The 23,425-nt window shown below is 40.7% G+C and overlaps 1 protein-coding gene and 1 pseudogene across 1 annotated transcript in view; one reads left to right on the top strand and one right to left on the bottom strand.

Annotated features, from left to right (window-relative positions):
• Positions 1-23,425, bottom strand: part of PARL (presenilin associated rhomboid like) — a 60,715-nt gene that overhangs the window by 8,895 nt on the left and 28,395 nt on the right. The window contains exons 5-7 of the mRNA XM_053565123.1: positions 8,195-8,290; positions 6,996-7,145; positions 4,327-4,397 (exon numbers count right to left, since the gene is read on the bottom strand). Of these exons, the coding sequence (XP_053421098.1) occupies positions 4,327-4,397; positions 6,996-7,145; positions 8,195-8,290 (317 nt within the window). The remainder of the gene's footprint in view (positions 1-4,326; positions 4,398-6,995; positions 7,146-8,194; positions 8,291-23,425) is intronic.
• Positions 4,405-5,278, top strand: LOC128567691 (zinc finger protein 706-like; annotated as a pseudogene).

Genomic DNA, 23,425 nt, shown 5'->3' with positions numbered 1-23,425 from the left:
GGGTTTTTGTACATGTAATAGCCAAAAAGCTGGGAACAACCCAAATGTCTACCATCAAGTGAATGACTAAACACAATATATCCATATAATGGAATATTAATCCTTAACATAGGGCGGCGCCTGTGGCTCGGTGAGTAGGGTGCTACCTCCATATATACCGAGGGTGGCGGGTTCAAACCCAGCCCCAGCAGAACTGCAACAATCCTTAACATAGAGGAATAAATTATCATCTATACAACATGGACAAATCTCAAAATAATTATATAGAATAAATGAAGCCAGCACAATAAGAATAAAAAGAAGCCCATGCTGTGTGGCTCCACCTGCAAACTAAGCTGTCTTTACAGAGAGGAGGTGAGTTGTTGCTGGGGAGGAAGAGAGGCAGGAAGGAGTGACTACACAGGAGCTCTGGAAAACTTGGGGATGGCGAGGGGTGATGTTCATGATCTTGAGTGTGGTGGTTGTGGGCTGAGTATGGAGGCCTGCACCTACAGTTCTAGCTATTTGGAAGGCTAATGCAGGAAAACACTTGCCTGTCTTTTAAACCAATAGAGCTGGGTGCAGTGGCTCATGCCTGTAATCCTAGCACTTGAGGGGCCAAGGCAGGTGGATTGCCTGAGCTCACAGGTTCAAGAACAGCCTGAGCAAGAGCAAGGCCTCGTCTCAGGGCGTTGTGATGACCACCTGTAGTCCCAGCTTCTTGGGAGGCTGAGGCAAGAGAATCGCTTGGGCCCAAGAGTTCGAGGTTGATGTGACCTATGATGCCACAGCACTCTACTGAGGGCAATAAAATCAGATTGTCTCCAAAAAAAAAAAAAAAAGGAAAGATTTTCTCCAACAAATATTTTAATAAATGCTCTTTCCTACAACAAACATTTGATAATCTTTGCCATTTTGACATTAAGGTTTACAATTTATAAAAACTAAATTTTTGAAAAGCAGATTATAGAAAATTTTCTACCAATAACTCTTGAGAAACTAATTTTTTGATGAGATTCAAAACATACATAGCTCTAACTAAATACCAAAACTAGTCAGAATTCTTGATCCCTACTGCCAATATAGTAATTGACATCTTCATCTTATAGTATCTTATTAAGAGATAAAAATATCGGGCGGCGCCTGTGGCTCAGTGAGCAGGGCGGCGGCCCCATATACCGAGGGTGGCGGGTTCAAACCCTGCCCCGGCCAAACTGCAACAACAACAACAAAAAAAAATAGCCGGGCATTGTGGCGGGCGCCTGTAGTCCCAGCTACTCAGGAGGCTGAGGCAGGAGAATTGCCTAAGCCCAGGAGTTGGAGATTTCTGTGAGCTGTGTGACGCCACAGAACTCTACCAAGGGCGATAAAGTGAAACTCCGTCTCTACAAAAAAAAAAAAAAAAAAAAAGAGAGATAAAAATATCTTACTAATGAGATTTTATATTTTGTAACACAATATGTAAAGTATTTGTAACAAATACTATGACAATATTATTTCTTCTAGATTTCTCACTAAGATGCTATTAAGCCTAGTGATTTAATTTTCTTTAATTTTAACCAAGGATGAATTAAAATATCTGGGGATGATAATTTCATCCTACCATGGCTCTATATTATTTTGGTGACTGAACAGAAGTACCACCTCCATATTTCTTACTATGTGCTCCTAACTGTGCTATGCACTCTAAACCTATTTGTACTGCAAATCAGAAATACATACATAATGTTATCTCCATTTTATATGGGGAAACTGTGGTTCAGAGAAGTTTGGAAATCATGGGTAAGTGGCAGAGCTGGGATTAAACTCCACTCTAATTCTAAATACCACACTACCATCCTCTATGAATTTGGGACTTACAATTGCTTACCTGCAAGATAAGAATAACAGGCAGTGCCTGTGGCTCAAAGGGGTAGGGCCCTGGTCCCATATGCCAGAGGTGACAGGTTCAAACCCAGCCCTGGCCAAAAACCAAAAAAAAAAAATAATAATAATAATAATAAAAAAAATAAGAATAACAGCAGTCCAAGAGCACTTCAAAAAGCCCCCTCCCTGATCCTTTCAGCAAATAGTCTTCCTATCCCAGAGCCCTAAAGTTCTCTAGAGAATTCTTCCTTTCAGTGTATAGTAGATGTTTTCCCCTCAACTAAACTAAATTTGAAGTCTGAGTTTACTTTGATTCATCCTAGTGGTTTTCACTGCCTTCATCTAGCAGGTGCTTAGTTATAGAATAAGGTAGAAAATGTGACTTGAAATATGTAAGTTATACTAGAACCAAGTTTCATATAGAAGACAAACATTCCATGAAGAAAAAAAGAGTTTAAGAAAGTACACTGGTCATACGGCGCTATGGTTCAGTGAGTAGGGCGCCAGCCCCACATACTGAGGGTGGAGGGTTCACCCCTGCCCTGGCCAAACTGCAATGACAACAACAACAAAAAAAATAGCCGGGCATTGAAGCAGGCGCCTGCAGTACCATCTACTTGGGAGGCTGAGGCAAGAAAATTGCCTAAGCCCAAGAGCTGGAGGTTGCTGTGAGCTGTGACACTATAGCACTCTACCAAGGGCAACAAAATGAGACTGTCTCTATAAAAATAAAAAATAAAAAGAAAGTACATTGGTCATAGACAAGATAGAGACCTCTTTAGGAAAACTGAGCATAAATACATTGGATGAACACACAAATTAGGGCTGATTATGTTACATAAGAATTCTTTTCCAAAACTGAGCCTTTTAAAAAAGAGTTCCTCTAAATATGAAATCACCATTTGAATGCATTTATGTACTTTAGTATTTAAATATGTACAAACTTCATGTATAGTCTTTAAAGAAATATTATATAAAGATTTCTATGTGCCTAGATATCACCCATTAAACTCATAAGGAAACTCTGGGTAGAGTGCCGTTGCGTCACAGCTCACAGCAACCTTAAACTCTGAGGCTCAAGCGATTCTCTTGCCTCAGCCTCTCAAGTAGCTGGGACTACAGGCGCCCGAAACAACGCCTGGCTATTTTTTTTGGGTGGGGGGTGAGGGGGTGCAGTTGTCACTGTTGTTTCAGCTGGCCTGGACTGGGTTCGAACCCTCCAGCCTTGGTGTATGTGTTGGTGCCCTGCCCACTGAGCTATGGGCACTGCCCTAAATATTTTTTTTTTTTCACGATAAATTGGAGACAGGGTCAACTCCTGGGTTTAGGCGATTCTCTTGCCTCAGCCTCCCGAGTAGCTGGGACTACAGGCACCCACCACAACACCCAGTTGTTTTTATTGTTGTTGTTGCAGTTTGGCCAGGGCTGGGCTCGAACTCACCACCTTCGGTGTATGGGGCCGGCACTCTACCCACTGAGCCACAGGAGCCGTCCTAAACATTTTTTTAAACACCTGAAATGTTAAGTTACTGAGGGCAGGAATCTTGATCATCTCCAAGCTCTAACACAGTAACCAGTTGTCTAAATATTGACGAAATAGGAGGATTTAGTACCAGATTCATTTTTTTTTTTATTTTGAGACAGAGTCTTACTTTGTTGCCCTTGGTAAAGTGCTATAGCATCACAGCTCACAGCAATCTCCAGCTCTTGGGCTTAGGCAATTCTCTTGCCTCAGCCTCCCGAGCAGCTGGGATTACACGTGCCCGCCATAACACCTGGCTATTTGTTGTTGTTGCAGTTTGGCTAGAGCTGGGTTTGAAGCTGCCACCCTCGGTCTATGGGGCCAGCGCCCCACTCACTGAGCCACAGGTGCCGCCCCAGATTCATTTTTATGACTTACTCCTCTTGGTCTGTACTCTCTCTCAGTAAGTACATATAGATGACCAACAGTTCATAGGCTCAGAGCCTGTAGCTCAAGTGGCTAAGGTGCCAGCCATGTATGCCAGAGCTGGAGAATTTGAATCCAGCCTGGGTCTGCCAAACAACAATGACAACTGCAACCAAAAAATAGGCAGCTATTGTGGTGGGTCCCTGTAGTCCCAGCTAGGAGGAGGGAGGCTGAGGCAAGAGAATTGCTTGAGCTTAAGAGTTTGAGGTTGCTGTGAGCTGTGACACTACAGCACTCTATCCAGGGCAACAGCTTGAGGCGCTGTCTCAAAAAAAAAAAAGCTATAGCCTAAAATTTACAAAGCTTTACAAATCTACAAATTCTAAATTAGATGTAGATTAATCAATAGTATTGCTTCAATGTTAATTTCTTGTTTTTGACAACTGGACTTGATTCTGTAAGATGTCACAGTTAACAGTAAAATGAAAGAAAGGCATATGAGAATTCTATATTAATTTTGGAACTTTCTTCTAGGTCATTTCAAAGTAAACTTAAAAGTTAAAATTTTTTAAATTTAAATTAGAAATACTTACTGCACCAAGTGATGGTCCATATCTTCCTGTGGCAACTTTACATACATAACTGACAAAATTGGAAATAACACCTGAGAAATAAGTGACATTTCAATAATTTAAGTGATGTATCAAAATGGTTTCTACTTCTGCCATTCACTCTACACAGATAAAGTATCAGGTTTCTATCTAGATCACTATAAGGGTACGGCATGGATACTTATCTTGCCTATCACTTCAAAACAACTTCCTGGTCAGGCACAGTGGCTCATACCTGTAAGGATCACTTGAGGTCAGTTCAAGACCAGCCTGAGCAAAAGCAAGACCCAGTCCCTATTAAAAATAGAAAAATCTGCTCTTTCCACTCATTGGTGGGCAGAAAAGGCTGAAGTGGTGCTGGGCGCACTCCCCTTTCCTCTCCCTCAAGCAACCTCCCCACTCCTCTAGCGCTGCACTGTCCCTCCGACCCAAGACTGTCCCAGGCCAGATATGGCTCATGGACAGCAGAAGATTCAGTCCCAGCAGAAAAATGCCAAAAAGCAAGCTGGACAAAAGAAGAAAGAAGGACATGACCCAAAGGCTGCTGCCAAAGCTGCCTTAATATATATACTATATATATAATTTTATATAATATATAATACCGTCTGTAGGACACAAATGCCAGACCCTAAGATCTGCGAGCAGCACTTTGAGAGCAAGCATCCTAAGACTCCACTTCCTCCAGAATTGGCTGATGTTCAGGCATAAAGACGGGTGAATTCATGACACCTTTGACTCTTCTACTGTCTCAGACCTCAGGTAACAAACCTGCAGCTGCTTTTCTTTTTTCTTTTTTTTTGTGGTTTTTGGCTGGGGCTGGGTTTAAACCTACCACCTCCGATATATGGGGCTGGCACCCTACTCCTTTGAGCCACAGGCGCCGTCCTGCAGCTGCTTTTCTAACGAACTGTTGATCAGCAAAAATAAAGGGGCTACAGAAACACTCATTTTTATGCTGTTACCTTTTGGGCTTCATGCAAAGACAATTCTGTATAAATGTACAGTTGACTCTGATTTGAAAATCTGAAAATCAGTCCATCCTTATTATAAAAATTTTTTTACAATTGTAATTATATTGATGTTCATATTGTGTAAAATAACTCATTTAATAAAGTAGTACTTTGATTAAAAAAAAAATAGAAAAATCATCCAGGCAGGGTGGTGGGTGCCTACAGTCCCAGCTACTTGGACAGCTGAGGCAGGCTGATCACTTGAGCCCAGGAATTTTAGGTTGCTGTGAGCCATGCTGACAGCATGGCATCCTAACCGCAGTAACAGAGTGAGGCTCTGTCTTAAACAACAAACAAACAAAAAGATCCCCCAGACCAACTGAAACAGATCCTCTATACCTACACATCTGCTAGTACATGGGGAAAGAACTGTATGCTTTATCTTACAACACGCAGCTTCTACTTTCAAGGAACTAGATATCCAAGAGTATTCAATTAACAATGATTAAGAATCTATCCTGGGCCCTGTTGCAGACGTGTTCCTTTAATCTATTCCACAACCCCTTGTCATGGAGGATAAGTGTTATTATATCCAGAGAGGGTCATTTTTTTTTTTTTTTTTGGAGACAGAATCTTACTATGTTGCTCTGGATAGAGTGCTGTGGTGTCATCATAGCTCAGAGCAACCTCAAACTCCTGGGCTTGAGCAATCTTCTTGCCTCAGCCTCCTGAGTAGCTGGGGCTATAGGTGCCCACCAAGATACCTGGCTAGTTTTGTTTGTTTGTTTTTTTAGTAGAGATGGGGCCTCGCTCTTGCTCAAGCTGGTCTCAAACTCCTGAGCTCAAGCAAAACTCCTACCTCAGCCTCCCAGAGTGCTAGGATTACAGGATGAGCCACTGCACTTTGCTAGGTTAGTCATTTTTGCAACATCACATAGTGGACCAGAACCCTAGGTCTTCTATCTCCAAGCTCATTGCTGTTTTGCACTACAGCACATACCCAGATATACTATTTTCAAGTGTGAAGATTTTAGAAATAAGTTTTTATACTTTATTGTTTTAGTTAAGTAAATTTTTCATAGAAGTAAATACAATTTGATCAATTGTCAACTTAGTAGTAACTAGGCACCTGGAATCGTGCACTATGATTTCCTAACTGAAACAATATAATGATACCACTTCCAAGCACATGCCAATATACATTCTTGCAAAAAGAACAAATTCATTCCTGACAACCATACTGGAAAGCCCTGAGGGGGAAATGAGCTTCTTTAAGGCTATTTAACAAAGATCCAGAAGATGAGACAGGCAGGAAGTTGGGAACCACTACCTATAAAATGGTAGGCCTGAGCCAAAGAAATCAAGGTCAAGATAAAAATGACATGTTTAAATTCTACGCTAACTCTTGACTCCTGTTTATCATAATTTAAAACTATGTATACCCAGATAATTCATGTAAAAAGGAATCAGCAAAATGAGAAGGCAACAGTTCCACTGATCTGTGGTTCCCTTCTCTACATACAACTTGAGAACAAGCATGTCCTGAGAACTTCGTGTATGTAGAATATGGAATACTCCCTTTGCAGTAGGAGTATTCCTACTGCAAGTTCTACATAACTTCGTGTATGTAGAATATTGAATACTCCCTTTGCAGTAGGAGTATCCTTCTGCAGATCAATGAGAATGATTAAAGCTTATTACCTGCAGACAGATAGACTGCCATGAACTGCTCTTGACCCAGAATATTCACTATGCTGGAGGAAAAGCTCCACAACACGTACATATTTGCTGCCATATGAAATAGGGAGAAATGACTGAATGTTGACAGCAACATTGGAGAACAAAGGACCTCTACAAGAGAAAAGAAAAACAGTCTGGTAATCATGGAATAGATAGCCAGCAAAAATTATGTACTCTAGATTATTATTATTATCGAAAAACAAATCAAACATGGGAAACAAAACTAGAGCTAGTCCATTAAAAAAAAAATGGAGACTTTACATCCTTCGTATTAACCTGGATGGAAGTGGAAGACATTATTCTTAGTAAAGCATCACAAGAATGGAGAAGCATGAATCCTATGTACTCAATTTTGATATGAGGACAATTAATGACAATTAAGGTTATGGGGGGGGAAGCAGAAAGAGGGACGGAGGGAGGGGGGTGGGTCCTTGGTGTGTGTCACACTTTATGGGGGCAAGACATGATTGCAAGAGGGACTTTACCTAACAATTGCAATCAGTGTAACCTGGCTTATTGTACCCTCAATGAATCCCCAACAATAAAAAAAAACAAAAAACTAGAGCTAGTTAAAAGTTTAAACGAGACAGTTTAAGATAGCATTTTCAAAGTGGTAAAAAGCTATCTTAATAAGTCTCTTTACTTAGTAAGCAACCAATGAAAATTCTCAGTTCAATGAAAACAACTCATCTTCATGGCAAAAGTTGTAACAGGAAAAAGAATGAGTAAATTATTTCAGTTATAGGTAAAAAGTTGTAATATTCTCCTCAAAGAATAAACTTCTAGTGATGACAGACCTTAATTAAAAAATATTTAGATACTAAATACCTTACTACGTATGAGGTAGATAGTGGGCTCTTGGGATACGTGTATAGTATTAAGAGAGATTGAGTTCTCTGTCCACAAGTTTACAGCACATCCTCTGGATTTTGCTTATAATTATTAACAAATAATTCATTTTTTTTCTTACAGACTTTCAATTAACATCAAGCATATTTTTACATATTATCTTTTTTTTTTTTTTTTTGTGGTTTTTGGCCGGGGCTGGGTTTGAACCTGCCACCTCCGGCATATGGGACCGGCACCCTACTCCTTGAGCCATAGGCGCCACCCTACATATTATCTTTACCTCAAAATAAAATCACAAAAGTTGGACTTACTTGAGGCTGGATTGGATGTGAAATATCTGATCATTGTTCTCTGTAAAGAAGGTACTCTCCATAAACAGAATACGAAGACATTTGCAGCTATGATACCTATAAAATAAATATAAGATTGTATATAAAATAAACATTTATAATAAGGGGAGATTAAAAAGAAGAGCAAAGACAGTTTGATCTAAAGTCCACCTGAATAAGATTTTCTACCACAATTATATAAGGGTACTATATAATTGAAAGGCGAGAGGGGAACCACAAAAAGTAAAATCAATACTGTTAAAGCACCAAAGTCACAGAAATTCCTGGAAAATTGCAAATGTCTAGAACCTAACCAACTTCCTTCACCTAGAGTCATATTTTAATTTCTTCAGAAGAGTTTACCCTTCAGTAATATCTATAATTATTTGATAATGGCCAATACAAAATATAGAAGTAACCTACAGGTTAGGTTGTTTAGTAAAGACTAGAAAAGCTGGGCGGCGCCTGTGGCTCAGTCAGTGAGGCGCCGGCCCCATATACTGAGGGTGGCGGGTTCAAACCCGGCCCCGGCCAAACTGCAACCAAAAAATGGCTGGGCGTTGTGGCGGGCGCCTGTGGTCCCAGCTGAGGCAGGAGAATCGCTTAGGCCCAGGAGTTGGAGGTTGCTGTGAGCTGTGTGATGCCACGGCACTCTACCGAGGGCCATAAAGTGAGACTCTGTCTCTACAAAAAAAAAAAGACTAGAAAAGCTAACATCATTCCTTTTACTTCTTAAATACTGGATCAATTGTACAGATGAAGGTCAACATATTTGAGAAAAATGCTCATTTGATAAGAATTCAGGGATAATCCAGAAGAATTTCACAACTTTTGAAGAATGTTTACATGTAGAGTTGGATGCCTGTTTCATTTTTCTTTCTTTCTTTTTTTTTTTTGAGACAGAGCCTCAAGCTATTGTCCTGGGTACAGTGCCGTGGCATCACAGCTCACAGCAACCTCCAACTCCTGGGCTCAAGTGATTCTTCTGCCTCCGCCTCCCAAGTAGCTAGGACTACAGGCACTTGCCACAACGCCTGGCTATTTTTTGGTTGTAGTTGTCGCTGTTTGGCGGGCCTGAGCTGGATTTGAACCGGCTGGCTCAGGTGTCTGTGGCTGGCGCCTTAGCTGCCTGAGCCACAGCCACCAAGCCTGTTTCATTTTTCTTTAAGTGCTGATATTGCTAGGACTAAAACTAAATTGAAAGGTTTATTTGATAACAAAATTATTTAGTCACATTTTAGGGAAGAACTTAAGTTATTCTCAAAAATACTATAAAATATACATTAATTTTATGAACAGCCACAAATCCTTGCACACAGCAGGCATCTACTTGTTGAATTAAAGGAATTTAAATATGTATTTATTCCTCTGATCTCTTTAAGCAATAGGCAAGTAGCACTTTCAACTTCCTCAATGACAATAAGGACTAATTCCAGCAATATTTTGGTAGGAGGATTTATTTTAGAAAATACTTTTTGTATAGCCCCTCCTACCTGCTACATCTCGGGGTTACTTTTGGCTTCCATAGTTGGTCATTCTGTAAGGCTCTGAGCTATTTCCTGGCATTCTGATATCTCCAAAATTTTGCTCTCTCACTTGAGAGTTAAGTAGGAAAAGAGGCTATCATTGTCATAGATTCTAAGAAGTTTTTCCCATTTTAATGTCTGAAGTTAGGCTACATCTTAAAATTTGTAGTGTGGCACAGCTTAATTGATAACATTTTTTTCTTTCACCATCATGTATTGAATGGAGCTTTATTGGGCTCTGGAGTTCAAGACCAGCCTGAGTAAAAGAAAGACCCTGTCTCTACTAAACAGAAAAACTCACCTATGGTGCATCTTACAAGCGTACATGTGAAACTTACTGAATGTAGAATATAAATGTCTTAATACAATAACTAAGAAAATGCCAGGAAGGCTATGTTAACCAGTGTGATGAAAATATGGCAAATGGTATATAAAACAGTGTATGGTGTCCCATGATTGCATTAATATACACAGCTATCATTTAATAATAAATTTAAAAAAAGAAAAGAAAAGAAAAGAAAAACTAGCCAGGCATTGTGGCATATACTTGTACTCCCAGCTACTCGGGAGGCAAGAGGATTGCTCAAGCCCAAGAGTTTGAGGTTGCTGTGAGCTATGACGCCCTGGCCCTCTACCCAAGGCAACACACTAAAACTCTGTCTTAAAAAAAAAAAAAAAAAAAAAGGAGTCTTACTGAATTACTTTCATCAACTATATCATATATTTCACTAGTAAGGACTTAAAATAGCTGTAAAACCATCTTTGGTAAACATATAGAACTCTTTAAAAGATGGAAAGTATTTTAGGGATCATAAGCAAAGCAATTAAAGGCACTGTGCATACCTCCCAATAAGAAGCCTGGAACCCAAGGAGGAGGCAGGCAGAGGAAAGGCAGAAAACTCCACAGACAAGGAACAGAACCTGGTGAGGTTTATCCTACAGGTATGCAGCAGTGGTTAGTATTGCCCGGGGTTCTTTAGTTTTCTTTAGGAGAGTTAAACATCTTTAATACCCAGAGTGCTCCCTTAGGTTTCAGTTGTTGTACGTATTGATGGGTATTTTACAGTAAAGAAAACCCAAGAATAGCCAGACTTGATCATATCAGGTTTCCATGATCTTAAAGATGATCATTCAGGGCTTTGGTGTTTACTCTAATTGTGGTTCAAAGCAAAGAAAGCAAGAAAGGGTGGCTAGATCCTCCCTGCTAGGCAGAGAATGACAACTACCAGGCCTGCTCTTTCAGTTCCACAGGGTGCTTCCTCAAACCAGTGACATACAACACACACAACTTCGAGAAACTGTATCTCTGGTGAAGTGATTGCAACTAGGGAAAAGACTTGAAAAAGGGAAAGGTACTGAAAACATCAAGGTTAACAGGAGACAAAGAGTTAACATTGTCAAGTTTTCAATCAAAATACAAGAAGCTTTCTGGTAAATTATGAGAGTAATAGGGCTAGAAGAGACTGTAGTCAAAGCCTTTACTTCATAGATCAGTGGTCAGCAGCTCCCTTGATTAGGTACCTACCAGTAAACAAATAAATAGGCACACCCAAAATACACGTACTTCTTTACAAATCATATACACAAACCACTGTAGTTCATTACAAAACACATTAACAAAAAGGTATGAGAAAAGTAAAATGCAGTTATTTTCTTTCTTGCAAATCTCATTTTGAAGGCCAGTTATAGATGAGAAACTGAGGCTTTAAAAGGTAAGAACTGCCAGAGAGGCAAATTTCAGGGGCCACACCAGAATTCCTAATCCACTGCTCTTTTTACGACTTATCAAGACAGGAGTAGCCTGGAAAATGTATTTTGACCTTAGTTACTCTAGGACTTCAGACACAGGGCTACCTACTGGTAGCTGAGAAACAGGACAGGCTGGTTCCCAAAAACAGGTGACAGGAGAGAACACGTGGTAATCCGAGGCCTACTGAGGCAGCTCCACACACAGCGGCTACAGTGCAGGTGAAAGAGTCCAGAGAACTGACTCTGTCCTGCTTACATTATAAGCCGGGTAAGAGGCCTACCCTCTCAGCCTGCTTCCTCTTCTGTAAAATGAGAAGAATAAAATCTACCTAAAAGAGTTGACTCATGATGGAATGAGAAAACATGATTAAATGTAGCAGTCACTTAGTAATGAACGAATACATGAAAATACAGAAAGAGAATGGCCTTTTCAGGTCAGAATCCTAAGTATGCCATTAATATTTTATCCCCTTCACTTCAGTTTCCTCATTTGTAGAATGAGGATAACACCTCCTTCCTTAAAGGCTGTAGTGAGGCTTAGAAAAGATAGTACGTGTACCTTAAAATACAGCTTATCAAAGAGTAATGATTTCCTTCCCTCTGTCTCTCCTTTGAGAAATGGAACAGGTATGTCCATATAGGACAGGTGTTACTTGAGTCCTCCTGACTCAGTGACTTCTGGGAAAGCTTGGCACTACTGATTCGGGAAGGCTGACCCTGTCCCCATTCCAACTTCTACCAAGTGTGTCACACAATGGATTATGTTAAGGATCTCTGAAAACGTTCTCCTTCATAAAAAGCAATGAAACAACTTGCAAAAATCATCAGAATCAACTTTTTGAGAACTCTGAAAACTAAGCAGAGACTTCCAGTAAACCAGACATTTATTTAAGAAAACATTAGATCAATCTCAGAACAGCTAGCTTCACAGCATTTTGCCTTGCCACAGTCTTATATCCCCTACTCTCCAGCTCCAAAGTAACTCAGAAACCAGCCCACATTCCCAGTGCAGCCCAACAACCACCCGAGGTAACTGGTAGAATTAGCCTCAATCCCAAGAAATTGTCATTCTCTAACCCAATTGCTGCTTCCTGGAAGATTCCAGTACAAGGCTGTCTGTATCTCAAATGACTAGGTCATTTTTTTTTTTTTTTTTTTTTGCAGTTTTTGGCCAGGGTTGGGTTTGAACCCACCACCTCTGGCATATGGGGCCAGCGCCCTACCCCTTTGAGCCACAGGTGCTGCCTGTGACTAGGTCATTTTGCCAGAGAGCATTTGTCAACAACAATCACAGGTTAAGTGCTTTAAACTGGAGGCTGCTAGAGTAGAGGACAACACTCAAGGCAAAAGGGTCTAAGCAAAAACCTCAAAAGGAAAAGCAAGGAAATAAGATCTCCACGAGGGAAGGCGGGGCGTGGGGGGGGGGGGGTTTGCTGCCTATGGCCATACTACCCTGAATATGCCTGGACTTGTCCGATTTCAGAAACTAAGCAGGATCTGATCTGGTTAGTACTTTAATGGAGACCACCTGGAAAAACAAGGTGTTATAGGCTTAAAAAAAAAATATTTCATAATGGGTTTGAAAATCTTCAACATATTCCTGGAATCTAGAATCTTCCATGTGCATAACAAAGAAAACAAGAACTTTAAGACAAAATTTGTTATTGGAGGCTGGGCCCAATGGCTCACATCTATAATCCTAGCATTCTGGGAGGCCAAGGCGGGTAGACAGATTGAGCTCACAAGTTGGGGACCAGCCTGAGCAAAAGCGAGACCCCTTCTCTACTAGAAACAGAAAAAACATATGTTGAAATAAAAACAAAAAAAGAAAAAAAACAAACCTGAGGCAAGAGGATCACCTGACCCCAAGAGTTGGCGGTAGCTGTAAGCTAAGATGCCATGGAACTCTACCTAGGATGACAGCTTGAGATTCTATCTCAAAAAAAAAAAAAAAAATGCTCAGCACCCGTAGTTCAGGGGTTAGGACGCCAGCCACATATAACAGGGCTGGTGGGTTTGAGCCCAGCCTGGGCATGTTAAACAACAATGACAACTACAACAAAAACATAGCTGGGCAGTGTAGCGGGCACCTGTAGTCCCAGCTACTTGGGAGGCTGAGGCAAGAGAATTGCTTAAGCCGAAGAGTTGGAGGTTGCTGTGAGCTGTGATGCCATAGCAGCACTCTACTGTCTACTGAGGATGACATAGACTGTCTCAAAAAAAAAAAAAAAAAAAACTTATTGGAGGCAGTGGCGGCTGTAGGCCCAGCTACTTGGGAGGCTGAGGCAAGAGAATCACTTAAGCCCAAGAGTTTGAGGTTGCTGTGATCTCCGACACCATAGCACTCTACCCAGGGTGACAGCTTGAGACTCTGTCTCAAAACAAATAAAAAAAGTTACTGGAGGCAAAGAAGATAACATAATGTTTAAAAGGTCAATTCATCAATTACATATAACAATCGAAAACATGAACCTAACAAGAGAATCTCAAAATACATGAAGAAAAATGGACAGAACTGAAGGGTTAAACAATTCAACCACAGCTGAAGCATTTAATGCTCTGTTTGTAATAATAGCTAAAATAATCAGATGATCAGCAAGGAAAAAGACAACTTGAACAATGCTATAAAACAACTCGGCCTAACAGACATCTTAGAACATGCCACCCAACAACAGAATACACATTTCTCAAGTGTACATGGCACATGTTCCAGAATATGTTCAGACACAAAATAAGTCTAAATAAATTTAAAAACACTGAACTTATACAAAGTATGTTTTCTGATTACGCGGAATGAAATTACAAGTAACAAAAAATAAATTTGGAAAATTCACGAACACACGGAAATTAACACACTCCTACATAACTAATGAATAGAATAAGAAATCATAAGGGAAATTAGGAACTTTGAGATGAATGAAAATAAAAATACAACAAACCAAAACTTATAGAATGTAGTAAAAGCAGTAATGTGAATGCCTACATTAAAAAGCAAGAGAGAGGCTGGGCATGGTATCACACCTGTAATTCTTACTCTCTAAGAGGTCAAGGCAGGAGGAAGTAAGGAGTTTGAGACCAGCCTGAGCAAGAGTGAGATACCATCTTTACTAAAAATAGAAAAATTAGCTGGTGTTGTGTGGGCACCTATAGTCCCAGGTACTGGGGAGGTTCAGGCAGGAGGATGGCTTGAACCCAGGAGTTTGAGATTGCTGTGAGCTAGGCTGAGGCCATAGCATTCTAGCCTGGGTGATAAATCAAGACTACGCTTCAAAAAATAAATAAATAATAAAATAAAATAAAAAGAAACTATAAGGAGCAAATTATAGAAGGAAAGAAATAAGGAAGAACATGGATAAATAACCTAAAGGATAAAAAAGAGAAAAATGAATTAAACTAAAAGTTGGATCTTTGAAATGATCAACGAAATTGACAAACTTTTAGCTAGAGGGGCAAAAAGACTTAAATTACTAAAATCAGGTATGAAAGCAAAATATTACTAGTGACATTACAGAAATAATAAAGATTATAACATTGAACAATGTACATACAAATGAGAATTAAGATGAAATTTTGTAAGTCCTAAAAAGATACAGACTACTGAAAGTTACTCAAAAAGAAAAAAAATCTGAACAGACCAAAAACAAGTAAAGCGATTGAATTAATAATCAAAAACTTACCACAACAAAACCCCCAGAACCAGATGGCTTCACTGGCGTTTTAGTTTCCTAAGGCTGCTGTAACAAATTGTGACAAACTTGGTGGATTGTTTTTGGTGGTGTTTTTTTTTTTTTTTGAGACAGAGTTTCATTTATGTCGCCCTTGGTAGAGTGCCGTGGCATCACAGCTCACAGCAACCTCAAACTCCTGGGCTTAAGCGATTCTCTTGCCTCAGCCTCCCAAGTAGCTGGGACTACAGGTGCCTGCCACAACTTCCGGCTATTTTTGTTGTTGTTGTTGCAGTTGCCATTGTTGTTTAGGTGGCCCAGGCCAGGTTCAAACCCACCAGCCTCAGCGTACATGGCTAGTGCCATAACCACTATGCTACGGGTACCGAGCCAAACTTGGTGGCTTAAAACAACAGAAATAATGCAGTAACGCAACCAGTTAAAAAAAAAAAAAAAAAGAAGAAGAAGAAGAAATTCAGTTTTTGACAGTTTTGGAGGCTGGAAGTCCAAAATCAAGGTGTCAAGTTGTCTGTTAGCAGGGCCAAATGTCATATATACACCCACAAAGGATTATTATTCAGCCCTAAAAATGAAGGGGTCCTGTCACGAGCTGTAACATGAATGAACCTTGAAGATAATACACTAAGTGAAATAAGCCAGTTACAGAAAATCCAAATATTTTATGATTCTACTTATCTGAGGTATCTCAAGTAATCAAATCCATAGAAACAGAAAGTAGAATGCTGGGTAGGTTATCAGGACACGAGAGGGGAGGAGAAAAAGGGGAGTCATTGTTTAGTAGGTATAGAGTATTCGATCAATAAGATGAAAAATCTCTGAAGATCTGTTTTACAACAATGTGAATATACTGAACACTACTGAACTGTAAATTAAAGATGGTTAAGATAGTATATATTTTGGGTAGGTTTTCTTTAAAACCAAAATTAAGAACAAAAACGCTGGGCGGCACCTGTGGCTCAGTGAGCAGGGCACCGGCCCCATATACCGAGGGTGGCAGGTTCAAACCCAGCCCCGGCCAAACTGCAACAACAACAAAAAAAAAATAGCCGGGCGTTGTGGTGAGCGCCTGTAGTCCCAGCTACTCGGGAGGCTGAGGCAGGAGAATCGCCTAAGCCCAGGAGTTGGAGGTTGCTGTGAGCCGTGTGACGCCATAGCACTCTACCGAGGGCAATAAAGTGAAACTCTGTCTCTACAAAAAAAAAAAAAAAAAAAAAAAAGAACAAAAAAGCTAAATAGAATTACCATGTGACCCAGCAGAAGAAATAGAAATATGAGTCCACACAAAAATATGCACACGGAAATTCTTAGTAGCATTATTAATGACATCCAAAGAATGGAACCTCAAAATGTCCATCAATAGATTAATGGATAAATAAAAAGTGATATATCCATACAAGAGAATATTATTTGACCATAAAAAGAAATGAAGTACTGATACATACATTACGAGTAAATCTTAAAAACATTACGCTAAGTGAAAAAAACAAACAACAAAAGACCAAATATTCTGTGATTCTATTTACATCAGTTGTCCAAAGAGGCAAATCCATAGAGAAAGAAAGTAGGTTAGGGGTTTCCGAGGACTGAGAGGAAAAAGGGAATGAGGGGTAACTGCTAATGGGAATGGGGTTTCCTTTGGGATGATGGAAATGTAACAAGATTAGATGGTAAATTGTACAACCTTGTAAATATAATTTTAAAAAACCATCGAATTGTATACTTTTGCTTTTTTGAAACAGTCTCACTCTGTTGCCCTGGGTAGAATGCTCATAGCAACCTCAAACTCCTGGGCTCAGGCGATCCTCCTGCCTCAGCCTCCTCAGTAGCTGGGAATACAGCAGCCATGCATCACCACACCTAATTTTTTCTATTTTGAGCAGAGACAGGAGTCACACTTTTGCTCAGGCTGGTCCCAAGCTCTTTACTTCCTCCTGCCTTGGCCTCCCTGAGTGTTAGGATTATAGGTCTGAGCCACCACATCTGGCTTGAACTGTATACTTTTAAATGGTAAATTTTATGTGAATCACATTCCACTTTTTAAAAGAATGAGGGATATACTGATTTAAGAAGCCCTACTTAGTTTAGTAGCCTCAGCCTGTTTTTCTCCTTAACCCAAGAAAGGCATTACAACCTTTTTCTCTTTACCTAAAAGGACTCACTATCCCATGTAGAGTCCAGTAGCTGACTAAGCATGGATCCCCTCTGTGGGGTAAGTCATTCACCCTTCCATAGTTCCTCTATCTGAATAAGGCTGCCACACTGACTTAGATATCACCAGTACACAACCTGACAAATACATTTATCCACAGCATCTAAGGAACTGAGCTCAAGCACCCCTTGGTTAGGTTCCCTAGAATCAGGAAGGTACAGGGATCAACCTGCTGGCCTCACAAAGTGGCAATAATTTCTTTTCCCAGGCAATATCCACCAAACTAATTAAGGATTGGACCCACAGCTACCTGCAATCAACAAGAAACCAGCAAGAGGGCAAGGTGTGGTGGCTCACACCTATAATTCTAGCACTCTGGGAGGGCGAGGAGGGGAGATCACTTGAGCTCTGGACTTCAAGACCAGCCACAGCAAGAGTGAGACCCCATCTCTACTAAAAACAGAAAATATTAGCTGGGCACCATGGCGTGCAGCTATAGTCCCAGGTTGGGAGGCTGAGGGAGGAGGACAGCTTGAGCCCCAGGAGTTTGAGGTTGCAGGGAGCTATTATGAAACCACTGCAGTCTACTCAGGGCAAGAGTATGAGGTTCTCAAAAAAAAAAAAATAAGAAAAAGAAAAAGAAATCCAGGAAGGGGCGACGCCTCTGGCTCAGTCGGTAAGGCGCCGGCCCCATATACCGAGGGTGGCGGGTTCAAACCCGGCCCCGGCCAAACTGCAAAACCAAAAAATAGCCAGGCGTTGTGGCAGGCGCTTGTAGTCCCAGCTACTTGGGAGGCTGAGGCAAGAGAATCGCTTAAGCCCAGGAGTTGGAGGTTGCTGTGAGCTGTGTGAGGCCACAGCACTCTACCGAAGGCCATAAAGTGAGACTCTGTCTCTACAAAAAAAAAAAATAAAAAATAAGAAATCCAGGAAGACTATCCATCTTCTATCCTCCTACTGGGTTAGAGATAGAAACTTGAAACTACTAATATGGGTAAACAGAAAGAACAGGGCAAATTCACAGTAAGAGCACCAAAGGCCCTTACAATACTGGATAACCAAAAATAAAATAAAAGTTATTATTTCTCTGCACTCTCCCTACAGATGAGAATATCTAATCTCCCCTGTAGGCCACTTTTAGAAATCAACCTGACCTACCTATTTATACTCTATATTGTACATTTGACATACGCATGTTCCTCTATGTATATTATAATGCAATAAAATATTTAAAAGAATATAACAGACTTATTCATATTGATATAGAATGTGCTTTAAAATATTAAGTGAAAAAAACCAAGGTATAAAAGAGTATTTACTGCATGCTACCATTTCTGTTTTAAACCACTCATAGATGTAAGTGCCTACTACAAATAGATGCTTTGGAAGAACATACAAGCAACTAAAAGATATAATGGTTATTATGAGAAAGGAAATTGAAGAAATGGAAATTCAGGGTGACAGGAAGACTTATTCTTCATTTTTCATATCCTTTACCACTATTTTAATCTCTTACCATGTGTGTTTACTCAATTTACAATGACTAAATCTAACTTAGGCAGTCAAAAATGGCTCCCTTTCTTCATTGGGTGCCAGCCTGCTGCCTTGGAAAAATTTGCTGCAATTTAAGACTGTGAATCAGCACTCAGATACACGAGCTGAGGGGAGGCAGTGTGGTTTATCAGCAAGGTAAAGACTGGTAGTTTGCTATTATAGAAACTGAAAGGATATCATTAAAGTATATTAAATGAACTATGAAATAGGGTTTCCATATGCACCCCTGTACACTGTATGTGATTTCCATATGTGGAAATCCATATGTGATTTCCATATGCACTCCTGTAAGCTGTATGGTCTCAGACAGCCTCTGCCTCTCTTTGCCCCATCTGAAAAATGAGGATGCCACTTACAGGGCTCTTCTGATAATAAGTAATGATAATATAAATGCATATAAAGCACCTAGCATAATACTTGATACCTCACTGGCACTCAGGCATTACTTTTGTTATTCTTTCCCCAGAAATAACTTGTCCAAAGAAAGACTGAGAATCCAGGAATTACAGAAAAATAGTGACTAATTAAAAGATCGAGAGAAACACTGCCTTATCAGCAATATCCAGATTAGGGAAGCAGACCTCTCTCTGGGAGGATAGGTCAAAACCCTGAGAAGGCGTAAGAAGAGAGAAAATTGAAACTAAAAATAAGCCAGGCAGAAGCAAAATAGCAAAGAAAAAATAGATTTTGGAAGTTGGGGCAGAGGGCCTGGGGGTATAGTGGTGCCTAACTTTGGGCCTGACAAAAGATTTGGACGAGTAGAGGAAATGAGACACAGTCTTCTGGAGATCTCTTTGCCAATCTTTCTCCCTGTAACCTCCTCAATCAGAAACAATTTATCTGTCTCTTTCCTGTCAGCATTACCTGAATGCCAACAAGGTAAAGAAAACCTGGCCAGTGCCTCAAAAACACACCTGAAAGCTAGAAAGGTAGGTAAAAATACTCTCAGTAGGGGTTGCTGGGGACCTCTAGGACAGGCTTTTAATCCGGGCAGAAGAGGAATAGAGAAACTAGCTGACCTATAAATGCACCAGGAGGAAGTCTAACACTGCAGAATGCTACCTTATGCTCCTCACTTATTCCACAAATACCAAGGCTGAGGCAGAGGCTTGCCTGAGTCCAGGAGTTCCAAGCTTCAGTGAGCTATGATTATGCTATTGCTCTCCAGCCTGGGCAACAGAGCAAAATCCTGTCTCCAAAAAATAATTTTTCAGAGCAATCTGAAGTTTGGGAAAAATATTGTGACCAAAAGGTCACAAAATCAAATGAACAGAATTAAAAACAGTTCTCTAGGACAACCTTAAAAAGTGATTCTGGGCCAGGCACAGTGGCTCATGCCTATAATCCTAGCACTCTGGGAGGCTGAGGATTTCTTGAGCTAAGGAGTTCAAGACCAGCCTGAGCAAAGCAAGACTCTGTCTCTACTAAAAATAGAAAAGTTAGCCAGGTGTGGGTGCCAGGCAGCTGTAGTCCCCAGTTACTCAGGAGGCTGAGGAAGGAAGATTGCTTGATCCCCAGAATTTGAGGTTGCTATGAACCAGGCTAAGGCCACAGCACTCTTATCCAGGTGATAAGAGTGAATCTGGGACAGGTTAAGATAGTAGTCAAAAACTGGGAACTCATACCTAGCATCAACTATAAGGAAGGAAGGTTTTTCACCTCACCACTGGACTCGACCTTACCAATGATATACAATATGTAAATAAGGTATAAAAATATGTAATATATGTAACTTACAGGTATCCCTTATAGTTTGTTATTATTTAAACCTAGAAACCAAGGAGATAAGAACCAGTTGAACCTTTTGACTGTGAACAACAGTCTGGGCAACAGGCCAGTGAAACCCTTGTCTTAAAAAAAGCATTCAAACAAGATGTTTATTTGGTACACATAACACCTTTAGGTCTTCAATAGTAGATGCTATGTAGGCATTCCTTTCGCAAACAAAAACTTTATGACACACATTTTTGTTATGATACTTGACTTGAGTCTATAAGCATCATATGCTTAGTTCTCTTTTTTTTTTTTTTTTTTAGACAGAGTCTCAGTATGTCGCGCTGGGTAGAGTGCCATGGCATCACAGCTCACAGCAACCTCAAACTCTTGGGCTCAGCCTCCCAAGTAGCTGGGACTACAGGCGCCCGCCACAATGCCTGGCTATTTTTTGGTTGTAGTTTGTCCCTGTTTGGCAGGCTTGGGCTGGGTTCGAACCCACTAGCTCCAGTGTATGTGGCTGGCGCCCTAGCTGCTGAGCTACAGGCGCCGAGCCAGGCTTAGTTCTCAGTATTTTTCACAGTTGTACCTGAAGTAACTGAAATCGATTTAGGTGAATTATTTTGATTATTAAGAAACCAAAGAGCATCCCATAGTGCACTGTATATGGTAATGACTATTGCAATCACTGCACCCCCTCCATTGGCATATTTCTTTTTTTTTTTTTTTTTTTTGAGACAGTCTCACTATGTCACCCTCTGTACAGTGCCATGGCCCCACAGCTCACAGCAACCTCAAACTCTTGGGCTTAAGTGATTGTCTTGCCTCAGCCTCCCAAGCACCTGGGATCACAGGTGCCTGCCACAACGCGTGGCTATTTTTTGGTTGAAGTTGTCATTATTGTTTGGCAGGCCCGGGGTGAGTTCAAACCTAATTGATCCCACCAGCGCCAGTGTATGTGGCTGGTGCCCTAGCCACTGAGCTATAGGCACCAAGCCTGGCACATTTCGTTTTGAGTACTCCACAAAGGGTTAATAAACCCCTCATGGCTCCATAGCTCAGGGATTAGAGCACTGGTCTTATAATATACCCCTCACTAGCTGAAACTCAAGAACCAGATTATTTGGAGGACACTTTGCTGTCTGACCTTGATATATCCAAAATCTTGCCACCCAAATTCAGGAACCCAATATATGTGAACGGGTCACACTAAAGATGCTAAAAGTCTTAAATCCTAAAATTTATTTTTAGAGACAGAGTCTTGCTCTGTTGCCTAGGCTGGTTCAAGCGATTCTACTTCAGCCTTCCACATAGCTGGGACTACAGACCGTTGCCACCATGCCTGGCTAGTTTTTATACTTTTTTCAGAGATGAGAGTCTCACTGTTTTGTTGCCCAGGCTAGTCTCAGGCTTCTGGCCTAAAGCAATTCTCCTGCCTCAGTTTCCCAAGTCAATGCGATCACAGGTATGAGCCACCATCCCTGGCTCTAATTTATCTTTATTGTTAGGTTATTCAAATAATGTTTTAAAAGCTGAAGAAATGCTTTTTGAGCTGTTCGGTATGCATAGACTTCCCTTATAGAAAATAATTATTCTTGGACGGCGCCTGTGGCTCAGTTGGTAGGGCACTGGCCCCATATACCGAGGGTGGCGGGTTCAAACCCGGCCCTGGCTGAACTGCAACCAAAAAAATAGCCAGGCGTTGTGGCAGGCGCCTGTAGTCCCAGCTACTTGGGAGGGTGAGGCAAGAGAATCGCTTAAGCCCAGGAGCTGGAGGTTGCTGTGAGCTGTATGATGCCATGGCACTCTACCAAGGGCCACGAGGTGAAACTCTGTCTCTACAAAAAAAAAAAAAAAAGAAAGAAAATAATTATTCTTGTAGCAGTGATCCTAGCTTTACAATATCTATAATTTAACAATTAACTAAACACTGAGATTCTCAAGGATAAACTGGTGCTTCTCTTCCTTTCAGAGAAGCCAGTTAGTCCAGCTTGCCTTGCTTAGCCCTTGCCAATGCTCTTTGTACACTGACCCTAAGTGAGGTGATCTCAGTTCCTGGTTTTAACCGACAATAGATTTATATGGCGACAGATTTGCTCTGTCCCATTTTCTTTCTTTAGATGACGGTTGCTCCGAGTATTATTTTTGTTGTCTTTTGAAAGAACTTGGTAAGTTCTGAGCTAGAGAGTTTAAAAGCTTTGTGAGACTGACTAGTATGCTTCTCTGCTTTGTAGTTTTCACACCTAGACAGTGACAGCATGAAAGCTGTCACATAGATTAAAAGATTCCTCACTATTCCACCAAAAGCTTCACATGAAGACTCCTTGCTGTCTGAATATGTAGCCATTCCCATTTATGTTGCACAAAGCACTTTACATTCAAGGTATTAGACAGATCCCAAGTATCTCTCTATTGCTATGCCCTTCATGCAAAAAGACTGATACAAAAAGAAAAAAGCTGATTTTTTAATTACCTCTGAATACTGGCTTCTCTGAATAAACTATTTGCTGGCATGAGAAAAGGTTTTAAATTCTGATCCCAGATTTCTTCATATGTTAAAGGGCATAAAATCTTTACTACCTTCAAAGAATACGAAGTATCAACTAATTGTAAAATGCTTTGAAAATACTGAATGAGGGGTGGTGCCCATGGCTCAGTGGGTAGGGCGCTGGCCCCATATACCAAGGGTGGCTGGTTCGAACCCAGCCCTGGCCAAAGTGCAATAAAAAAGTAGCTGGACATTGTGGTGGGCGCCTGTATTCCCAGCTACTCAGGAGGCTGAGGCAAGAGAATTGCCTAAGCCCAGGAGTTGAAGGTTGCTATGAGCTGTGATGCC

This window comes from Nycticebus coucang, chromosome 16 (assembly GCF_027406575.1).
Source record: "Nycticebus coucang isolate mNycCou1 chromosome 16, mNycCou1.pri, whole genome shotgun sequence".
In the NCBI taxonomy this organism is placed as follows: domain Eukaryota; kingdom Metazoa; phylum Chordata; class Mammalia; order Primates; family Lorisidae; genus Nycticebus; species Nycticebus coucang.
Note: the sequence above shows the minus strand (reverse complement) of the source record. Positions and strands in the feature narration are given on the sequence as shown.